This window comes from Lepisma saccharinum, chromosome 10 (assembly GCF_977018435.1).
Source record: "Lepisma saccharinum chromosome 10, izLepSacc3.1, whole genome shotgun sequence".
In the NCBI taxonomy this organism is placed as follows: Eukaryota; Metazoa; Arthropoda; class Insecta; order Zygentoma; family Lepismatidae; genus Lepisma; species Lepisma saccharinum.
Window position 1 is genome coordinate 71596152 of NC_139238.1, and position 18428 is coordinate 71614579.

The 18428-nt window shown below is 39.0% G+C and overlaps 2 protein-coding genes across 4 annotated transcripts in view; both read left to right on the forward strand.

Moving 5' to 3' along the window:
- Positions 1-18428, forward strand: part of LOC145993942 (cytochrome P450 9e2-like) — a 51929-nt gene that overhangs the window by 24724 nt on the left and 8777 nt on the right. For 2 of the 3 annotated variants that reach the window (XM_083129907.1, XM_083129908.1), the window contains exon 2: positions 14717-15696. In XM_083129907.1, coding sequence (XP_082986033.1) covers positions 14769-15696 — 928 coding nt within the window. In that variant the 5' untranslated portion in view covers positions 14717-14768. Of the gene's footprint in view, positions 1-7423; positions 7478-14716; positions 15697-18428 lie in introns of those variants that run through there. The other variant, XM_083129909.1, reaches the window with a different exon arrangement.
- On the forward strand, positions 10328-10909 carry LOC145994144 (uncharacterized). The gene has a single exon (XM_083130235.1). The coding sequence runs from the start codon at positions 10328-10330 to the stop codon at positions 10907-10909; it is 582 nt and encodes a 193-aa protein (XP_082986361.1).

Sequence of the window (18428 nt, forward strand, 5' to 3'; positions counted from 1 at the left end):
GTTGTTTGAGACATACTATCGAGTTTTTCGTCCATCGAGATTAACTTCTGAATAACATCCTCTGTTGTATATGGACCAGGATTTTGTTCTATTCCAGAGATAATTAGTACTATGGTGGTCACAAGTCCTAGGAAAAACAGACTACTAATGTTTAGACTGCCTTTGACCGCCATTCTTGTCATTGTCGACTTCCTGATGACCGCATTCCATGCCCCGATCGCACCCCGCCACTGTTCCAAGGAATTTCCCATCTTCACTCTTCACGCTTCGCTGAATACGGGAGCTTCGCGAAAACACGTCTAACCACTTCGTCACCGTGGCACTTTATATAATATTAACATATAACTTGTGTGGAGAGCCGCATAGGCTCCATCCAGACTCTTTTGCTGCAAATTCAGAGTGTTTAATGTTCAATTGATATATTAAACTGCTTATTATTGTGTCTGAATTTGCATTTGAATATACCGGTACAGTTTCTGTTATGTGGGGCTGTGTAAATTTTGTGCCATTTGGCTTCTTATATTGTGCAAACTATTTGAGGGAGAGCTTATAAGAGCCATTTTGTGCATTAAGAATTGCCTGCAGATCAGGATTTATATTGTTCAAAAAATTCTTAATACCACATCTTGGCTCTGATACAAACCGGTAATCCCTACGTTGGGCATTAAAACTGCTATGGATGGGTTCATAGCGTGGCTGCTTTGCAGGTCCAGCATTAAGAGGTGCTTCATGCTTCCTTTTCAGACCAGATGTAGATGGTTGTGGGGGCAATGTTGATGACTGTGCAGAACAAGTATCTTTATGTTTATATGTGAAATATTCCATGCTATATTTTCTATGGCATTTGGGGCATATTTTTGTGGGAGTTCTGTATTTGTCTGGATTACAAATCTTTTGGTGCTTAGCCCAATTGGGGCTGGATATATTTTTATTGCATTGATTACAATGTTTTTGACTTGGCATTTTTGTTGTTGTTTATTATATACAATTTCTTGGGATTCAAATAAAAATTCTATGCTTAATAAAAAATATCAGTTGGGTTCAGCAGTGTGATTTGTGTGTGTGTGTGTGTGTGTGTGTGTGTGTGTGTATGTGTGTTAATATTTTTGGCTTTGGTATTTATATAAAATTTCTTGGGGTTCAAATCAAAACTCTATACTTAATAAACCTATGACAGGTTGTCAATTAAATCAAATAGATTTGTAATTCAATTTATACAAATCTGCAATATTTTTGTGTTTAAAAAATATGAGCAGCACTGGAACAACACAACCTTTCTCTTCAACAGCTTTCACAATACTGGCTGATATGCAATGCAAAATCTCTTTATATACCCTAAGCACGGACCGCATTGAAAACATCTGGGTGGGTGTGGGCGGGTGTAGGTGTGTATGTGGGTGGGTGTGGTCAAGGTCAAGGTCAGGGTCAAGGTCAAGGTCAAGGTCAACGTCAACGTCAACGTCGGGGTCAACGTCAACGTCAACGTCAACGTCAGAGTCAAGGTCAAGGTCAATATGTGTGTGTGTGTGTGTGTGTGGGTGGGTGTAGGTGGGTATGGGTAGGAATGGGTAGGTGGGTGTGTGTGTGTATCTTGGCCTAGTTTTAAGTGTGGCCAAAAAAAATATCAAGAGGGGCATATTTTTAACAAATTTATGGACAACAATCTCACAGAAGTGCCTTTTGTAAGTATAGGCAAATCAATCTGAGGGGGGTCATACTTTCTCAGGAAATTTTTGAGGACATTTTTACAAAAATCTTGGATTAGACAGGGTTCCACACTTGAGCAAAAAGCTCATATGGGCATGTTGAGCTTGTTTTAAGTGTAGCCAAATCTGCTTGAGGGGGGTCATACTTTCTCGAGTTTATAATATTGTATTTTACACTACTCGCCAACACTAAATATGTCCAACCTAGGGTGTACTTGGTGCCAAACGACTGGCACGCGCATCCAAGTAGGTGCCACGGCTGAAACGAGCAACCAAAAGTGCTGTGGGGCGTCGACTGGAACACGCCGCCACTGGGGTAAACAAAATTTCCACTATTGGAAAGGTATATCAAATCCAACAAGATGTGTTCAAAGACACAAATTTGTATCGGTACTTTAACTTCTTTAGTTTTCTGATGAATTTCCATATGATCACTGGTTTGATTTATCGATTATATACATTAATTTATTTCTTTTATATTTATTCTTTATCTTCTTACAGTAAGTTCTATTGTTTTTCATCTATATTTATATCTTCCTTCTAAATTTCTTCTTTTCTTTATCTATTCATCGATCTTAATCAATCTTCACATTAGATTCACAAAACTCCCTATACCATATACACAGCTCTCCTTTTCGCAAACTCTATTTAGCATTGGCATCATCATCGTTTGGCTTCTATTTCTTTACTTTCTTTTCAGGAACTGGCACGTCTTTACTCTTTTGTCTTTCCTAAGATGCTCTATTTTTATAGTTTCTGTAACACTCAACTCTTTTCTTATCGTCAAATGTCAGTCTTGTTCTGTACATGACTGACGTACATTAAGGAGGTTTATGCTCTTAATAAATGAATTTCTGCGTTTCAATAGCACATTTTTCTCTTTTGCTGTCTCTACTTCGGGGACATTCTTTCGTGCATCATCTTCATCTCATGTATCATTGACATATGCATTATAATTATTTTTCATTTTCACTATTCATTTCTATAACTCATGTTACTCTTCGTCTTATACACAAGATTCTCATTTTTAATGCACGTTTTTATTTTTTCGCTTCATAATTTTATTTTCATAAAAATACGTAGCACATCATTTGCATTAATTGTCTTCTCGCCTTCCTTTCGTTAACGTAGATCATGTCCAGCCTTTTAGTAAGGTTGAGTCGTTGGTAAAACTTATTCATTGGAGATTCATATTCCCATCAACAGTTCCTATGATATTACGTTCCCTTTTCTACGGTGATGACTAATGTTTTTCTTATCCTTGTCCGATGTCTTCTAGGGAGCTTGTGAGCTTGTGAGTCTAAATAACTTTTGGCCTCTTTTTAACTTCTCAACATATACTTTCCCCTTTGAACAAAATCTCTGTTCTATCTATATACAAATTAGTGAGAAGGTGAGACTAATTCCTGTATAGGAAAACGGCGACCTCCATTGGCTAGCAAGTGTACTAGGGTGAAAATTTGGTTCATTAGCTGCCGATTGAGACCAAAATGAGCGCAATAGGTCAAAAAGTCGTGACTGCATAGCAGTTAAAAGACAAGCATGTACATGGACCCCTCCAAGAATCATTAAAATGAAACAAAAAATTTACAAATCACAAAATTTTTATTCAGAATCAGCCATATCGAGTAGACGTACATCTTTTTTCAAAATAGGCACCATTGACAGATAACCAAGCGTTCATACGCTCCTGCCACTTTGTGAATGTCTTTGAAAATTCGCCGTCAGGTAGCGAACTGAAGAAAACTTGAGCTGAGGTGATCACTTCTTTGTTCGTCATGAAATGACGACCACGTAAAGCGGCCTTTAAAAGTGGAAATAGCCAAAAGTCACAGGGTGCAAGGTCCGGGCTGTATGCTGGATGCGGGAAAATTTCTTTTTTTCTCTTCGTCGCGTAATCCTGAAAAGCCCGCGCGGTATGCGGGCGTGCGTTATCGTGGTGCAATATGAAGGAGTTTTTCAAATGCGGCCTCTTTTTTGCTACGTGCTGGCGCAGAGTCTCAATGACTCCTTGGTAATACTGTGGCTCTACTCAGTCTGTCTTGATCTCCATATGCCTGTTGACACATTGCATATGTTTCCGCAGCACTTTTCCCTAAACGCCAACAAAATTTTATGGCATGTCGCTGTCCATCTTGAATACGCATCTCGACAAGCAGTGTTATGCACAAAAACCTGGAGGGGTAAACAAAACACGTTCCACGTAAATCAACACAGCTGCTCACTAACGTGGTTTCGCAACTTGTGACAACTTGCTACGGAAACAGAATGAGTCATCCTACACGACGTGACTAGTGTGGCCATAGGCAGTGTTGCCAAGCCAGGAAAAGCTCTGTCTCACCTTCTCTGCGACAGCCTTTGTAGATTCTTTGGTCAACTATAATTTCTTCTATTTACAAATATTTACATATAGGTTTCTATCTGGTGGGTTTCGGCGATCTTCTTCCTGCTATCTTTCCGGAAACCTTCTTTCGTCGTTAATGTAATTCCTCGTCAGCTCTATTGCTGCGTTTCTTTCTTCTTCCAATCATATCGTACCCAAGGTATTGGGTAAGAAGTATAAATTCTTAGCATAGTAGGAAACAGAGATAGGAATGGTGAATAAGTAATCAGGCAAAGGTCGGGTGATTGACTTGGAAGGCGTATGTGGGATGAGTGTTGGAATTGTCAGGAGGTGTGATGAGTTGGCGAGAATACGAGAGAGAGTAAGGTCTGCGGATTGTGAGAGAGAAGAAAAGTGGAGAACGATTATTGGACGATGGTGGGAGATTGAATCGATGTCTGACAGGGAGGTCAGGCAAGTGACATTTGAGAGGACAAGTGTAGGAACAATCTTCATCTATTTGTAAGGCAAGTAATATTATTTTCTTAACCAATCCATATCGGTTCAGTCATGGAGAGTATAAAACCCATATCTAACCTAAGTTAATTTCTATCGCCATTCCTTTAAATGTAACCTCTTGCATTTATCACATTTAGGCCAAGCGAGTGATAACCATCTGAGAGATGAATGAGAAATAACTACATCACCCAATTCAATCTAGAGGTTCTTGGTTCGATCCCAAACGCAGCATGGGAGTTGCGTTACGTGGTGGAGGTGCGGGGCACCGATCCCCGTACCTCTCGCATGCCATGCGTTACGCAATGGTGCATTTCTTCTTTCATCTTCTTCATTCGAGGTATGTCCCTGGTATTAACTCTCATCTCGCTCATTCCTCCATCTTGGATTTCCTCCTCTGCCATATCGTCTAAAGTTATTACGACTTCTGTAATTTCTCCATGAGCTTCGATATCTTCTATCTGTCCTCCTTTCTTCTGCAGACTCGTGATTCCTCTCATAGTTATTGTCATTTCCTCCTGAGTTTCTTCTTTCTCTATGTCGTTGTGGGTTGTTTATTTCAACATGCCTCACACCAATTTCCTGTTTTCGAAACTTAGGCTCCTGACGACGGTCATCTTCTATATGCTGTTTCTTCCCATAAGGACTCCCTTCTCTGTCGTTCCTTTTATTTGTCCCACGAGTTCTGGGTTCTACTCAGTATGACTTCAGTCCTCAGGTAATCTATCAAGTCGTCTACTTGTTTTATCTTTGCTGCCGCTATAGCTCTATGTATTCTCAAAGGCAATGTTTATACAGTTTGTTTAACCAGTTCTTCTTCGCTGCATTCTTCCTTCAGATTTTTCAAACTCCTTAACGTCTCCCATGTATGTTCTTCTAGGCTGTCTATTTTGGACCAATCTACATATTTCCTCTTTAAAGCTTCTAACTGCCTTTCTTTTATGTCTTCACTGCAGTAATAATTCAGGAATTTTCTACTAAATTCTCTAAAATTTCTGAACTTGTGCTGATTTAGTTGATACCATCCCGCTGCAAACTGCTCGAAACATGTTTCTATGAGGATTAGATTATGTGTTCTGGAATCCTCATGAGTCGGACGTTTGTAGTGAGTTCCTTCAGAAATTTCTTTGGGCACTTCTCCGATATGTTCCCGTAGTCTAGGTATTCTAGTTTTATACTTTTTACTCCCTTGGTATTCCTTATTTAATATATCTAAGAATCTTTCGTTATTGCTTCCATCTTCACTGCTCTTCCGTTTTCTCTTCCTTCGTTGTTTGGGATCTTTATATTCCTCCTCTTCTTCTGTTGTACATTCATCGCTATAACTTTCATCCTTTATCACTTTCTTGAAATGAGTATCATCTTGGTCACTGTTTTAAAAACTAAGTCTCGTCACATTTACTTGAACCAATAGCTTTCCTAGCTTCTCCTCCATTTCTTTCACTTTCTTTTCTATTTTATTTGTTCTGAAAGCTATATCGTTCAATTGTTCTCTTTTTTCGTTCGCCATTTTATCTATTTCCTTTTCCCTTTTGTTTAGTTTAGCCGTGATTACATTTAGTTTGGAGACATTTTCGACATTTTTCTTCTCAAGATGAAGTGTTTTCTTTTTGTTTGCTTCCAATTCGTCCTGGACTTCTCAACTCTGTCGTGTGTTTTCCTATCTGAATCTCAACTCTTCTTTTTCAATTTTATTATTTATATCGAGACTTTCCCTTTCTAATATCAATATCATTTCCCCCCATCTTGTTTTCTAATTCATCCATTTTGAAAGTCACCACTTCTATCTGAAATTTATTTTCCATGGTTTTCCTTTCCAAACCGATTGCTTTCTTGGTTACATCCAATTTTTCATGGACTTCTTCGAGACGTTGTTTACTTTCCTTTCTGAGCTTTGCCGCTTCGTCTTCGATCATCAGATTTGTTTCATTAATTCTCATCTCCAAAACTTTTTGTTTTCTTCACAAGCATTAGCTATTCTTAAGTACATTTCTTCACTTTCTTTTCTTCCTTCTTCTATCATATATTTTAGTTTCATATTACTTTCTTCGAACTTTTCTTCTATCTTCCTATTACTTTCTTCTAATTTTCTATTATTCTCATCAAATTTCCCTTCTAATCTTCTGCTATTTTAATTTATCTGCATTGACAGCTTTCGGAACATTTTTGTCAGATTGATTTCTTGTTTTCTTCTGCATTTCTTTTTGCTTCTCCTTCTTGCAGTCCTTAAATGTATAGTCTTCTTCCCTTTTACTTATTGCTATGTATTTCTCCTTTCTCATTCCTTTGCATATCCAGTGTTTCGTCTCATTACATGTGCTACAAAGGATAATTTTTTCCTTGTTTCCTTCCTATTCACAACAGCTGAAAGTTTCCCTTTTCTCTCAGTCTTCCTTCATTGTAGCTTTTACATTCTCATTTCCATCTTTATCCTTTTCCTCCATTATCAATTATTCTTTTTCTCTTCGCTGTCTGGTTCCTAATTTTCTAGCCCCAAAAGTTGGTCGCCATTTATTTATGCTACCTCCATTTGTGCAAAGGTACATAAATCTTAATCTTAAACCTAAGCTAGAATATCTACAGGGTAGGTTTCTTTGTAGACAACGAAACCAGACAGGATGCCTTCCAATGGATACTTTTAAACGTATATATTATTCGAACACAGAATACATGGAAACAGAATATTTACATGATAAGCTACATTCTTCTGTAATTTTCATTTACAGTCAATTTTCATCTAATATGCTTTTTATTATTTCTTGTCTCGATTTGAATATTGCTCTATATGAACTTCCTTCTTAATGTTTTTTTCTGAATTTGGACATCCTTCTTTCTTAGGGTACAGTCTGGATCTGGACTTCCTTCTTTATGGACGGTATGGATCTGGACTTCCTTCGTATTGGACAATATGGATCTTCCTTCTTAGTGGATGGTTTGCTTATGGAATTTCTTCTTAATTTCTTTCTATTTCCACTTTCTATACGATTTGGTAATTACTTTATCCTTCTTGCATCTTCTTCCCTTAGGCTTTGGGAATGCTACTTCCATTTGGTGCAAGGAGCATAAATCTTAATCTTAAACCTTGGCTAGCATATCTACAGGGTAGGGTTGTTTGTAGACAACGAAACCAGACAGGATGCCTTCCAATGGAGACGTTTAAACGAATATATTATTTAAACACAGGATACATGAAGTAAGAATATTTACATGATAAGCTACTTTCTTCTATAATTCTCGTTTACAGTTAATTTTCATCTCAATATGCTTTTTATTATTTCTTTTCTCTATTTGAATATTCTTCTATCTGGACTTCCTTCGTAATGGACAGATCTGGATTTCCTTCTTAATGGACGGTCTGGATCTGGACTTCCTTCTCAATGGACGGTCTGGATCTGGACTTCCTTCTTAATGGACGTTCTGGATCTGGACTTCCTTCTTGTCTTCTTTGTGAACTATCCTCTGGATTTCAATTTATTTATGTTTTGACGATGTAATGAATTCCTTTATACTTTTCCTTTAAGCTTTGGGAATAATACTAATGTTCTTCCTTGCGGCTGCGATTGGAACGCGCCAAAACTAACTGGGTACAACAGAGTGTATACTTGGTGCAAACGACTCACACGCGCATCCAAGTAGGTGCTGCGGTTGAAACGCGCAACCAAAAAGTGCTGTGGGGTGTCGATTGGAACGCGCCGCCACTGATTTAAACAAAGTTTCCACTATGGGGATGGTAAATCAATCATACAGATTCAAGATCTGTTCAAAGACGTATATTTGTATCAGTGCTTTGACTTCTTAGTTTTCTGAATAATTTACATATGATCACTGATTTAATTTGTCGAGTATATACATTAGTTTATTTCTTTTATATATATTCTTTATCTTCTTATAGTATATTTTATTGTTCTTCATCTTTCCAATTTGCTTTGTTCTTATTTATAAAGTTATTCACATATATTATGTTAATTCTTAATCTTGCACGCCTGGTGCTGCCATCTCTATTCCTCTTTCGCAAACTATGATGCTACGTGTATATGGCGACGTCAAAAGTTCCACGTTGGTATTACTATCGCTAATTAGCATTGATCTGTCATATAAATTATAAGTGTTTCTTGTGTTGTTTTTATGTTATAAGTTGCTAGTATTGTAAGAAAGTACAATCTGTTATGCTGTACCTCGCGCCTGAGGTAAGCAGTTGAGGTCTTGCTGTTAACGGTGAAGGCGGTGCGCGAATTCTGTCGTGATAAATAAGTTACTCATCACTGCCTACAATCGAGCAGGATCCAAAACATTATATCTTTGGCTTGTGCGAATAAGTATGTACGCGCGCTATCCTTGATTAAAGTTTTTGGACTTTTTTAATTTTAAAATATTTGAATTTTATTTACGGTGACGTGTTGCAATTCGGTGGTTACCTTCCTGGAGGAATGGGGATCATCTTAATCCCGGTCCCTGGGTGAGAACTCGTGCTTCCAACTGACCAGCCGGAGCAAGAAGCAGAGTGTTGCCAATTCGTGACTCCATACCCTGGAGTTGCGATTGTGGTGGCACGTAGGACGCTTCGTAATAAAACTTTCCCCGATTTCAATTCACTTAGGTGATCTGTTTTGATTAAAATGTTTTGAGTACTGCAACATATAAAACAATTTTCAAACAATATAGTGCATAGCCTTAAACTACGACATATATCACCAGCAGTAGCAAACATGTTATCACTCACCTGGGGTTTGAGGGGTGACCTTCTGGTAAAGTCAAGCTCACTTCCACATTGTGTAACTGCAATGTGCGTAGCAGGCTAATGAGACTCTGGCGTGTGCCACCTGAACATATGCCCAGGATCATGGGCGTATATATAGTTCACGTAAGGGAGGGGACTCAACTTTTGGTATGATTAGGGTTGCTATATTTCATAAGCGATAATCCGGGACGCAGCTGACCTGAAGCTTGCTGGGGGGGGGGGAGGTGCTGGACCCGACAAAGTTGTGTGTATGTACATATCCATTATCATATTCTTTAACTTCTTAAAAAGAAACAGAAATCTATTTCGAAGTATATCATTGACTTAGTCGTGCGCAGACCCTCTGATTAGGAGCGACAAAAGCCTTGACGGCCTCATTTTATCCCACTCTTTTAGTTTTATTGCATTCAGGGTGTGTGTGTATATTATATATATATATATATATATATATATATATATATATATATATATATATACACCGAGGGGTACAAGAAAATGTACTCACTGTTTTTAATGTAATAATTTCGAAACAAACAGACTTACACGTACTAATCTCATGTGGACGTGTACTGTAACTGTTTAATTTGTCGCGGGTAGGTGGCGCTGACAATTTGCACCGCGCATGCGCGAGTGTTGGAGCGATCACGCGAGTACAGCGGAAGACAGTCGAGTAGCAACAATGGCTACGGTACGTTTAACATTTGTGGAACGCAAGGCTGTATTGAAATGGTTCTGGAAGTACGAGAACATTCAACGGCAGTGGCAGAATGAGTTTGGAACACGGCCTCCAACACGTCGAAAAATAGCCCGTATTCGTGATAAGTTCGAATCCGACGGAACTGTTCATGATGTGCACAAGGCAAGATCCGGCCGACCACGAACAGCTACAAGTGATCCAGTGCTGCGGTGTTGCAACATTTCACCCGATCACCGCAAAAATCAGTGAACCAGAGAGCGTGCGAAAGTGGGGTGAGCCGGTCTAGCGTAAGACGCATTCTGAAGGGTGCACAGTGGAAAATGTACATTCCAAGACTGATACACGCGATGAACGAGGACGAACCGGATCGTACGGTCGAATACTGCGAATGGTTTGAGCACATGGTTCGCGAGGATGGGGAATTTGCAGAGACAGTTGTGTGGTCTGATGAGGCGCAATTCAAACTTAACGGTACGGTGAACCGCCACAATTGTGTCTATTGGTCGCCCGTCAATCCTCACGTTTATGTGGAGAAGGCAGTGAATCTACAGGGGCTTAGCGTGTGGTGTGGTCTGTCATCGCGTGGTTTGATTGGTCCCTTCTTCTTCGAGGGTACCGTAACAGGTGAGGTCTATCTTGAAATGCTTGAGTCAAGGATTTTGCCTGCCATCCGAAGCCTGTTTGGCGATGAAATATTTTACCTGCAGCAAGATGGAGCCCCGGCTCACTACCATCGCGATGTCAGGTCGTACCTGGATGACACTCTACCCGGACGGTGGATAGGTCGACGCGGTGCTCTTGAGTACCCACCTCGGTCCCCTGATTTGGCACCACTGGACTTCTACCTGTGGAGGACCGTCAAGGATGACATGTATCGACAAAAACCAACTACACTCAACGAGCTACGTGAAAAAATTATAGCATCATGAGCTGCCATTATGCCAGATACACTGACGGCCGTAGTAGGGTCTGCAGTTCGGCGCCATCAGAGTTGTTTAGAAGTTGCTGGTGGTCATTTTGAACATCTAACATAACTCTCTCTCAGTGCCAAAAATTGTACCCGCAAGTCAATTTTGCCAGAAGATATGGACTATAAAACAGTGAAAACATTCCTTTGGACCCCCCGTATATATTTTCAAATACATTACATAATCAATTCATCCTTCCCATAACAAATCAACAACAAAGATGATATAAATTGTCTCTGAAATGTGCGCGCTCCTTTTCCTCCGAACAATTGATTGATTGATTTGTTTTATTTTACTTCGCTTTGTATACCACTTTTGGCTAATTTGCGAAGATGGAAATGAGTGATGGTATGATGAAATTGATGAATGGACACTCACAAACACCCATTCCCAGGCCAGGATTCGAACGTGAGACCCCTGGCGTCGTAGCGCGATGTGCTAACAACTCCGCCACGGGAGCAGCTCTCCGAACAATTCTTCCTGAATTTAAGACAAAACTGTTTAGCAGCAACAGTCTGAAGTTCTTAGTTGTTATTATTTTTGTCTCTCTCTCTCTCTTTCTAGTAATTTACAATGCAGTAAAGAAAAGAAGTAAAATAGCAAGCGAAGCGAGCATGAAAAATTTCTGATCCAAATTTTTGGAAACTCAAAACAATATTGATTTAATAGGGCACAAAGAATTTCATGGGACGCCATGGCATTCTCTTTACATTTTTTTGATATAGATTGTTTGGCGCCGAGGGCGAACTCCTGGTAAAATTTTAAATTAAGTGGGCAGTTACCCCCCTGTGCCCCACTGCAGGTTCGCTTGGCCGTCTGGAAGAAATAATGCAAGAAAGACATAAAAACTAATACCATCTTGAGTGTTCTTTTGTCCTGCTACTCTTAGAGTCGACTAGCCTTGCTTTCTTTTACTTAAATGTTTGCCCCCCCCCCAGAATTGATTTCCGCCCACTGCACCCCCTTTACCCGTAGTTGCTTTGAAATTTAATCAGCTTGAAAATATATCGTTTAATAACGGCTATAAGATTCCTCTCACTAAATTTCTAGGTGAAAGTATATTACAGTGGAATGGACATCTGGAAGGGGGACGTTTTTAAAAACTAAATTCCTTTACGAAAACTCGAAGGAAAAAATATAACTGATTTAACAGTCCCCAGTTTCTTATCGCACAAATTCCGAAACTATCAGGATATTGCAAACATTTGGTCTGCAGTGCCATCTAGTGTGTGAAATTACGTAATTTTCTTCCCATCCGTATCATGTCCTATACGTTTCGAATTTAGGAAAATAAAATTAGTCCGAAGAAATTTTTATGAACAAGCGGATAGAACAGGTAATGTGGTAATTTTATTGAACCTTAAAGGGGGGTTTGGACCTCTTATATACGCCCATGACCAGGATAATTATCTGTAAGGTCGTGTTGTGTACTGATGTCCCGTGGCACTGCAAATCATATAGTAGGGGGACGAAACAATAATTATGAACGAGGTGTCAAGTAATCAGAAAACCTATTCAGTATTTACTTAATGGCATGTATGGAATTCGATTCATGTCGAAATTGAATGTGTAGAATGATGATAACGTAATTTCACAATTGGAACTTGAGCCACTTCAGATACCACATAGATTATACTGTGGACGTGTATTACAAAGTCTATGTTGTCTACGAGTAGGTGAATACCATATTTTCTACGCGAGTAAACTGTCGGTGTTTACTGGCAGGTGTAGACTTTCAGTGCCTACGCATAGATGGTTTCAAGTTCACTTTATGCGCATATAGGCTAATCGAGACTGGACCTGCAGTTTAAAGTAGAGTTCGAACCACTTGTGCTTCCACCGGATATCGAACCCGGGACTCCTTGATTACCTCGGATTTTTAGATTGTAAAAGGTGTGCTTTAAGGTACCTAAAATAGGCTCTAAAAATCCTAAAACAGGTTCTAAAAATTCTGAAGTAAGTTCTAAAAATATTAAATGAGGCTCGAAACTTCCTGAAGTAGGTTTCAAAAAACTTAAATGGTACAATATTCCTGATAAGTACTGATTAGATACAATTGTTTAAAAAAGTCACAGGAACCGTAAGAATTTTTTGTAGGTAGCTATCTATATGTAACAATCAAATATTAATTTTCTAACCAAATTTTCATTTATATGCATCATTTTCAAAATTGTCCACAAATTATTGCGATACTATACTTATTCTATTAGCAAAATTTACTTGTTGACATGATAAATCATTTAGTGTGTAAAATTTGCTGCACAGTATCAGGGTGGCTACTCACTTGGAATTCTTTGAATTCCTGGAATTATGCGAGAATTACTGACTCTGGAAATCATGCGTGAAATTTAGTAAAACATAGTCAGTGGTGCAAATTTGAATGTTGAAATGTTACCTCGCAAGGCGTGAATGCCACAGAAGAACGGAACTGACGCGAAAGTGAGCAAGGCCACACAGATCAGAAGTTTGCACTTGGGACTGTGCAGGCAGTAGAGGCGATTGTGTGCTAAAACTGGGTAAGGAAGGGGAGGGGGGCGCAAGGATGGTTTTTTACTTTCTCTTAGTATACAAGGCTTAAGAGTGCATAGAGTGCGGGGGCAAAAAGTAGGAGGCAATTGCCGCTTCTAATCGCCGCAACTGTGTGTGTGTTTCGTCAGTTGTTTAGTTTTTTAATGAAACGCTGACATGCCTTGTTATTTCTTATTTACCTGCAAAGGAAAAAAATAGGTTAAAAACCTTATATCCGAGGTCTAGTCATCAGCTATACAGAAGGACACCGTCGTCGTTTACGTGTATATGTAAACTTTTGTTGTCTACGCGTAGATAAAGGTTATATCTTTGTTTACGTTTACATGTAGATTGACTGACTTGCTTTAATTTACTTCGCTTCTTGTGCCACTTTTGGCTAACTTGCGAAGATGAGTGATGACATGGATGAATGGACACTCACAAACATCCTCAGAGCAGGGATGCCACCCGCGAAAGAGAGATCCTTCACCGAGCAAACGAATACCGACCAATTTTCAACACGGTCGCTACAGGATCCATGCAAGTAGGGGCTTGAGTACTTATTCCCGGTTCAGGATTTCCCAACTCAGGAACTATGGAAGTTCCAATGAAAGCATTGCCATCTCAGGAACTGCTCTTTAAAATGTTTCATGTTTCAGTGAAAAGTCTTCCCAACTCAGGAAGTCCTACTAATTGCTTCAGCAGAAGATGAATTGGTGTTAGAAATAGATGACATTACCCACACCTGTGTAACTGCTAACTTAACCTACGAGCCAAAGATAAGCAATTTACTCATAATATATTAGAAGAACGAACAAACTCTCCGTAAAGCACAGCACTTTCTTCTGTAAATGGCTATGTGCGCAGTATTTAAGGGTAACTGCAGTACCGATAAGAACGTTTGGAAAAACTGTCCTTAACTGTGGTTCCTGAGTTGGGAACTTTCGTCACGGTTCCTGAATTGGAACGTCTTGAGTTTGGACATCACCGTATAATTTGTGTGTAATGTATTAATGTGTAATTTTACATGTATGGTTGAGTGGAAGATATGACTTTGTACGGCCTTAACTCCACCATTTAAAAAAACAGTAATAATAGTAATAATAATATTTATTTAAGTGATGAGCACGATTTTACAACCAGGTACATCACTATGTCAAAAATTCGTTTTAAAAATTACAGAATTGAATACATAATTATAAAATAATACAGTGGTTCCTACAATCCTAATAATAATAATAATAATATTCTTCCTTCCAGGACTGGAGTACAACTGTTTCATTCCTTCAAGAAGAAAGACAGACTCACGATCATGGCGTTTCTCTTCGGGTCGCTTCTCCTGGATATAGGTCTGATCATAGCAACCGTCATCACCCTTCTGTATGTCTACTTCACATGGACCTATGATTTCTGGGAGAAGAGGGGAGTTCCTTTTCTGAAACCTGTACCCTTATTCGGTAATATGAAAGGAATAGCCCTACGACAAATGTCCTTTTCTGATTGGGTGAACCAGATGTATCAAGACCTCCATCCTCATAAGCTTGCAGGTTACTTCAGTGGTAGACAACCAACTCTCCTGGTACGAGATCCTGAGCTCCTGAAAGCTATACTGGTGAAAGACTTCGACCACTTCATGGACAGACGACAGTTTACAGACCCGGACAATGATGTCCTTCTGGGTAGAACCTTGAACAACTTGTCCGGTCAGAGTTGGAGGGACATGAGAGCCACATTGAGCCCTGCCTTCACGTCTGGGAAGTTGAAGAAGATGCTCCATCTCATCTGCGAGTGCGGTGATCAGCTGGTGAGGTTCTTTGAGGATGCTGCGAGGAACGGAGAGATGGTTGAGATGAAGGACTGCCTCTCGAGGTTCTCCAATGACGTCATCGCCACGACGGCCTTTGGGGTGCAGTGCAACTCACTCAGTGACCCTGATTGTGAGTTCCTCAAGATGGCGAAGGCGCTCATAAACTCAGGTGCTTCCAGAAACTTTCTCATCATGGTCCTGATGTTCTTCCCCAAGCTGGCAGCCAAGCTTGGCGTTACTTTCATGCAGCAGGAAGTAACCAATTTCTTTAGGGCGCTTGTTGGGGACACCATACGAATCAGAGAGGAGAAAAATATAGTGCGGCCTGATATGATCCATCTCATGATGCTTGCTAAGAAAGGTCAGCTGACAGAAGATGACAATGAAGAGGAATCTGACAGTAAAGGAGGAAGGAAAAAGGACATGTCAAAGAGTAAGTTTTGAAGTTTCTTTATATTTTATCCAAACACGAAAATGTGGTAAAATAATGCTATAAAATATGTGCTCTTTATGGAGAGTGTTGCAACGTCCTTCACTTGAACACAACTCGGCACAAAGTTAGTCCGCTTCTCCATGTGTCGAGAACATAAATCTCTATTTAACTCCCAAGGCTTGCTGGCTATAAAACACAATACACGATTCTCAAAGTTAAACAACGTTTTCCATTCTCATATATCTACCATAGCATATGAACTTACAAGTGATATACAAGTTTCTTAAGTTTTGTCAATTGATGCCTGAGGAGGCGAAAAGGACAATTCCTATAACACTTCAATCCACAATTCACTAAAAAACAGGTTGTACATACAGGTTAACATTGAACAAGACCAATGAACTGCATTTATAACTGGAAGGAAGTGAAGCCATTCTCTTGCTTAGTTACGTCAGGTAAGCAGGGAAGAAAACCTGAGGCAGACTAATTTTTCTATGGCGTGGCGGTAAATGTAATTGTAGGACTGATTATTCACTAAAAACCATAATTTGAGAAAACATCAAAAACTGCACGTGTCACACTCCGCCGGGGGTCATGATCGCTGAATCGGAAAGGAATTCAGGCAGTCTGTGAATTGGGAATCTGTGAATTGGGCATGAATCGATAATTTAACTTCCGTTGCATTCTTAAAGTGAAGAATTATTCTTCAAATGAAAAAATCAATAGTTTGGCAACCGCTATAGGTATGAAAATAACACACAATGACAAATGATATGAAGGCAAAAAAATTACGACCATCTATCCAAAGATGAACTACTTTAATGCCACTTGTTACTTCTGGTTAAATTCTTGTATTGTATAATATTTGTGAGTTAGTTAGTTGTGCCAACATTGATTTACTTTGTTTACTTTCATTATTAAATAATATAAATATTGTCAGAATGTTTGGAAAACCTGTGGTAAAGTGCTAAAATGATAGCGAATAGTCAGAGACCATAATGTTAAAATTTCATCTTCACATACCGAATAGTTTCTGTGAAAAAGGAACATGAAGCTACAACGCTTAGGCTACACATTGTCCAATTTGCATGAGTATGGTGATATGGCCATATAACGCGATTTGTGGCTTGTATTTTAATCGTCAGTCTTATATTTTATGTTCCTTTTTTAATGACGAAAATGAGATGGTTATTACACCCCGCCAGTTCCTTCCGGACACGCCTGTAAGTGCATGACTTTCAAAAGTAATTATTTTCCCTCTGCACTCATTACCTTTTGATCTTAGCGTATGTTTGTGACGTTGCATAATGTGTCAAGACAATCTGTCCAATCTCCGTGCACGGTATGGTTATGGGACTCGCCTTAAAATCATGAATCGTAAAATTAATCGTATTTAATATTACGATTTTAATTTTAGTTATTTAATACAGGTCATGTTTTAGTTAATCAGCATTTAGCACGTTTAAAAATTGTGTCCTGAACTTCCTGTCACTCCGGAGAAGCTATATAATTGCTCAATCATTTATTTTTTCAATGCCACTTAAGACAACAGTATCGAGACATTTTATTAAAAAAATTATTATGCATTCAGGTTCTATTTCCGATATCAATATCTACATTGATCTCTGAGCTTCGAACTGCAGTTATTTGGATACTTTATTGTTTCGCTCAAACATTGGATTACAATCTAATTCTAAACAATCATGACCCTTACAATTATTTAGACGTCATACTATCATAAGACTGGACAAAAACACTCAGTAAGAAGTCAATAGTGTTTCGAAGAAAGTGGACGATAGTAATCATCATGTTGGAACATATCATATATAATTGCTTGTGATAATAGTACCTGAACTCAGCAACTTTGGCTAGAAATCGCAACGAAATGATGTTGACAACGACGACGTATTTAATACGTAAAATTTTGTATTAAAATCATGTTAAATCTTACCCTATGCCCAAGGTTTATTGAAGTCTTTATCAATTTGAACACTCACAGTCACAGCAACTGGATGTCACCATTGTCACCATGTCACAATCTCAATACAACGAGCATTAAAAAAAAACTAGTTTCTTCCATAGACTTTACATCTCAGCCATTGCACAGAAAGTGAGCCTACATGTTCCAACCGTAACAGTGCTTTCAAGGTTTCGCTGTTGGTTACACTTCAAAGGGAAACTGGTAAAAACACATTCCAGACTGCTGACGCTTTGTACTACATGATATGCTTGATTACTTTTTGTCATGCTGTACTTATAAAGAGATAATTGTGTTTTATGCACTGTTACGGTCGGGACAATCTATGCTCACTTTCTGTGGAATGACTCATCTTCTCCCATATCTCAATCTTCGTTCTGTCGAATCACCACCCATTTTCTTGGATACCAACTTAAGAACAGACTGTCTCTTTCTTAGACTGGATGTTTTTTAGAAATTTCTTGAAACCGTCAATTACTTCAGCTTCCGGTGTTGGGATCGTAGGCTGTGTTCGAAGGTACAAAGAGCAGACTTGAAGTATGGTCTTGGTGGAAGTGACGTCACCTAATGCAGTTCGAAAGCTCCAATTAATTTAGCAATCGATACCACAGCGCGGAGAACGCATCGTTGCAAGCTTCAGTACATTGACTCGTATACTCGTTGTTGATTTGTTTCAAATCACGGAGATAGAAAGTCAGCAAGTTGTTTGTTGAGGTTCTTCTAATGTGTGCAAATGTGTGTTTGAGAACATTTG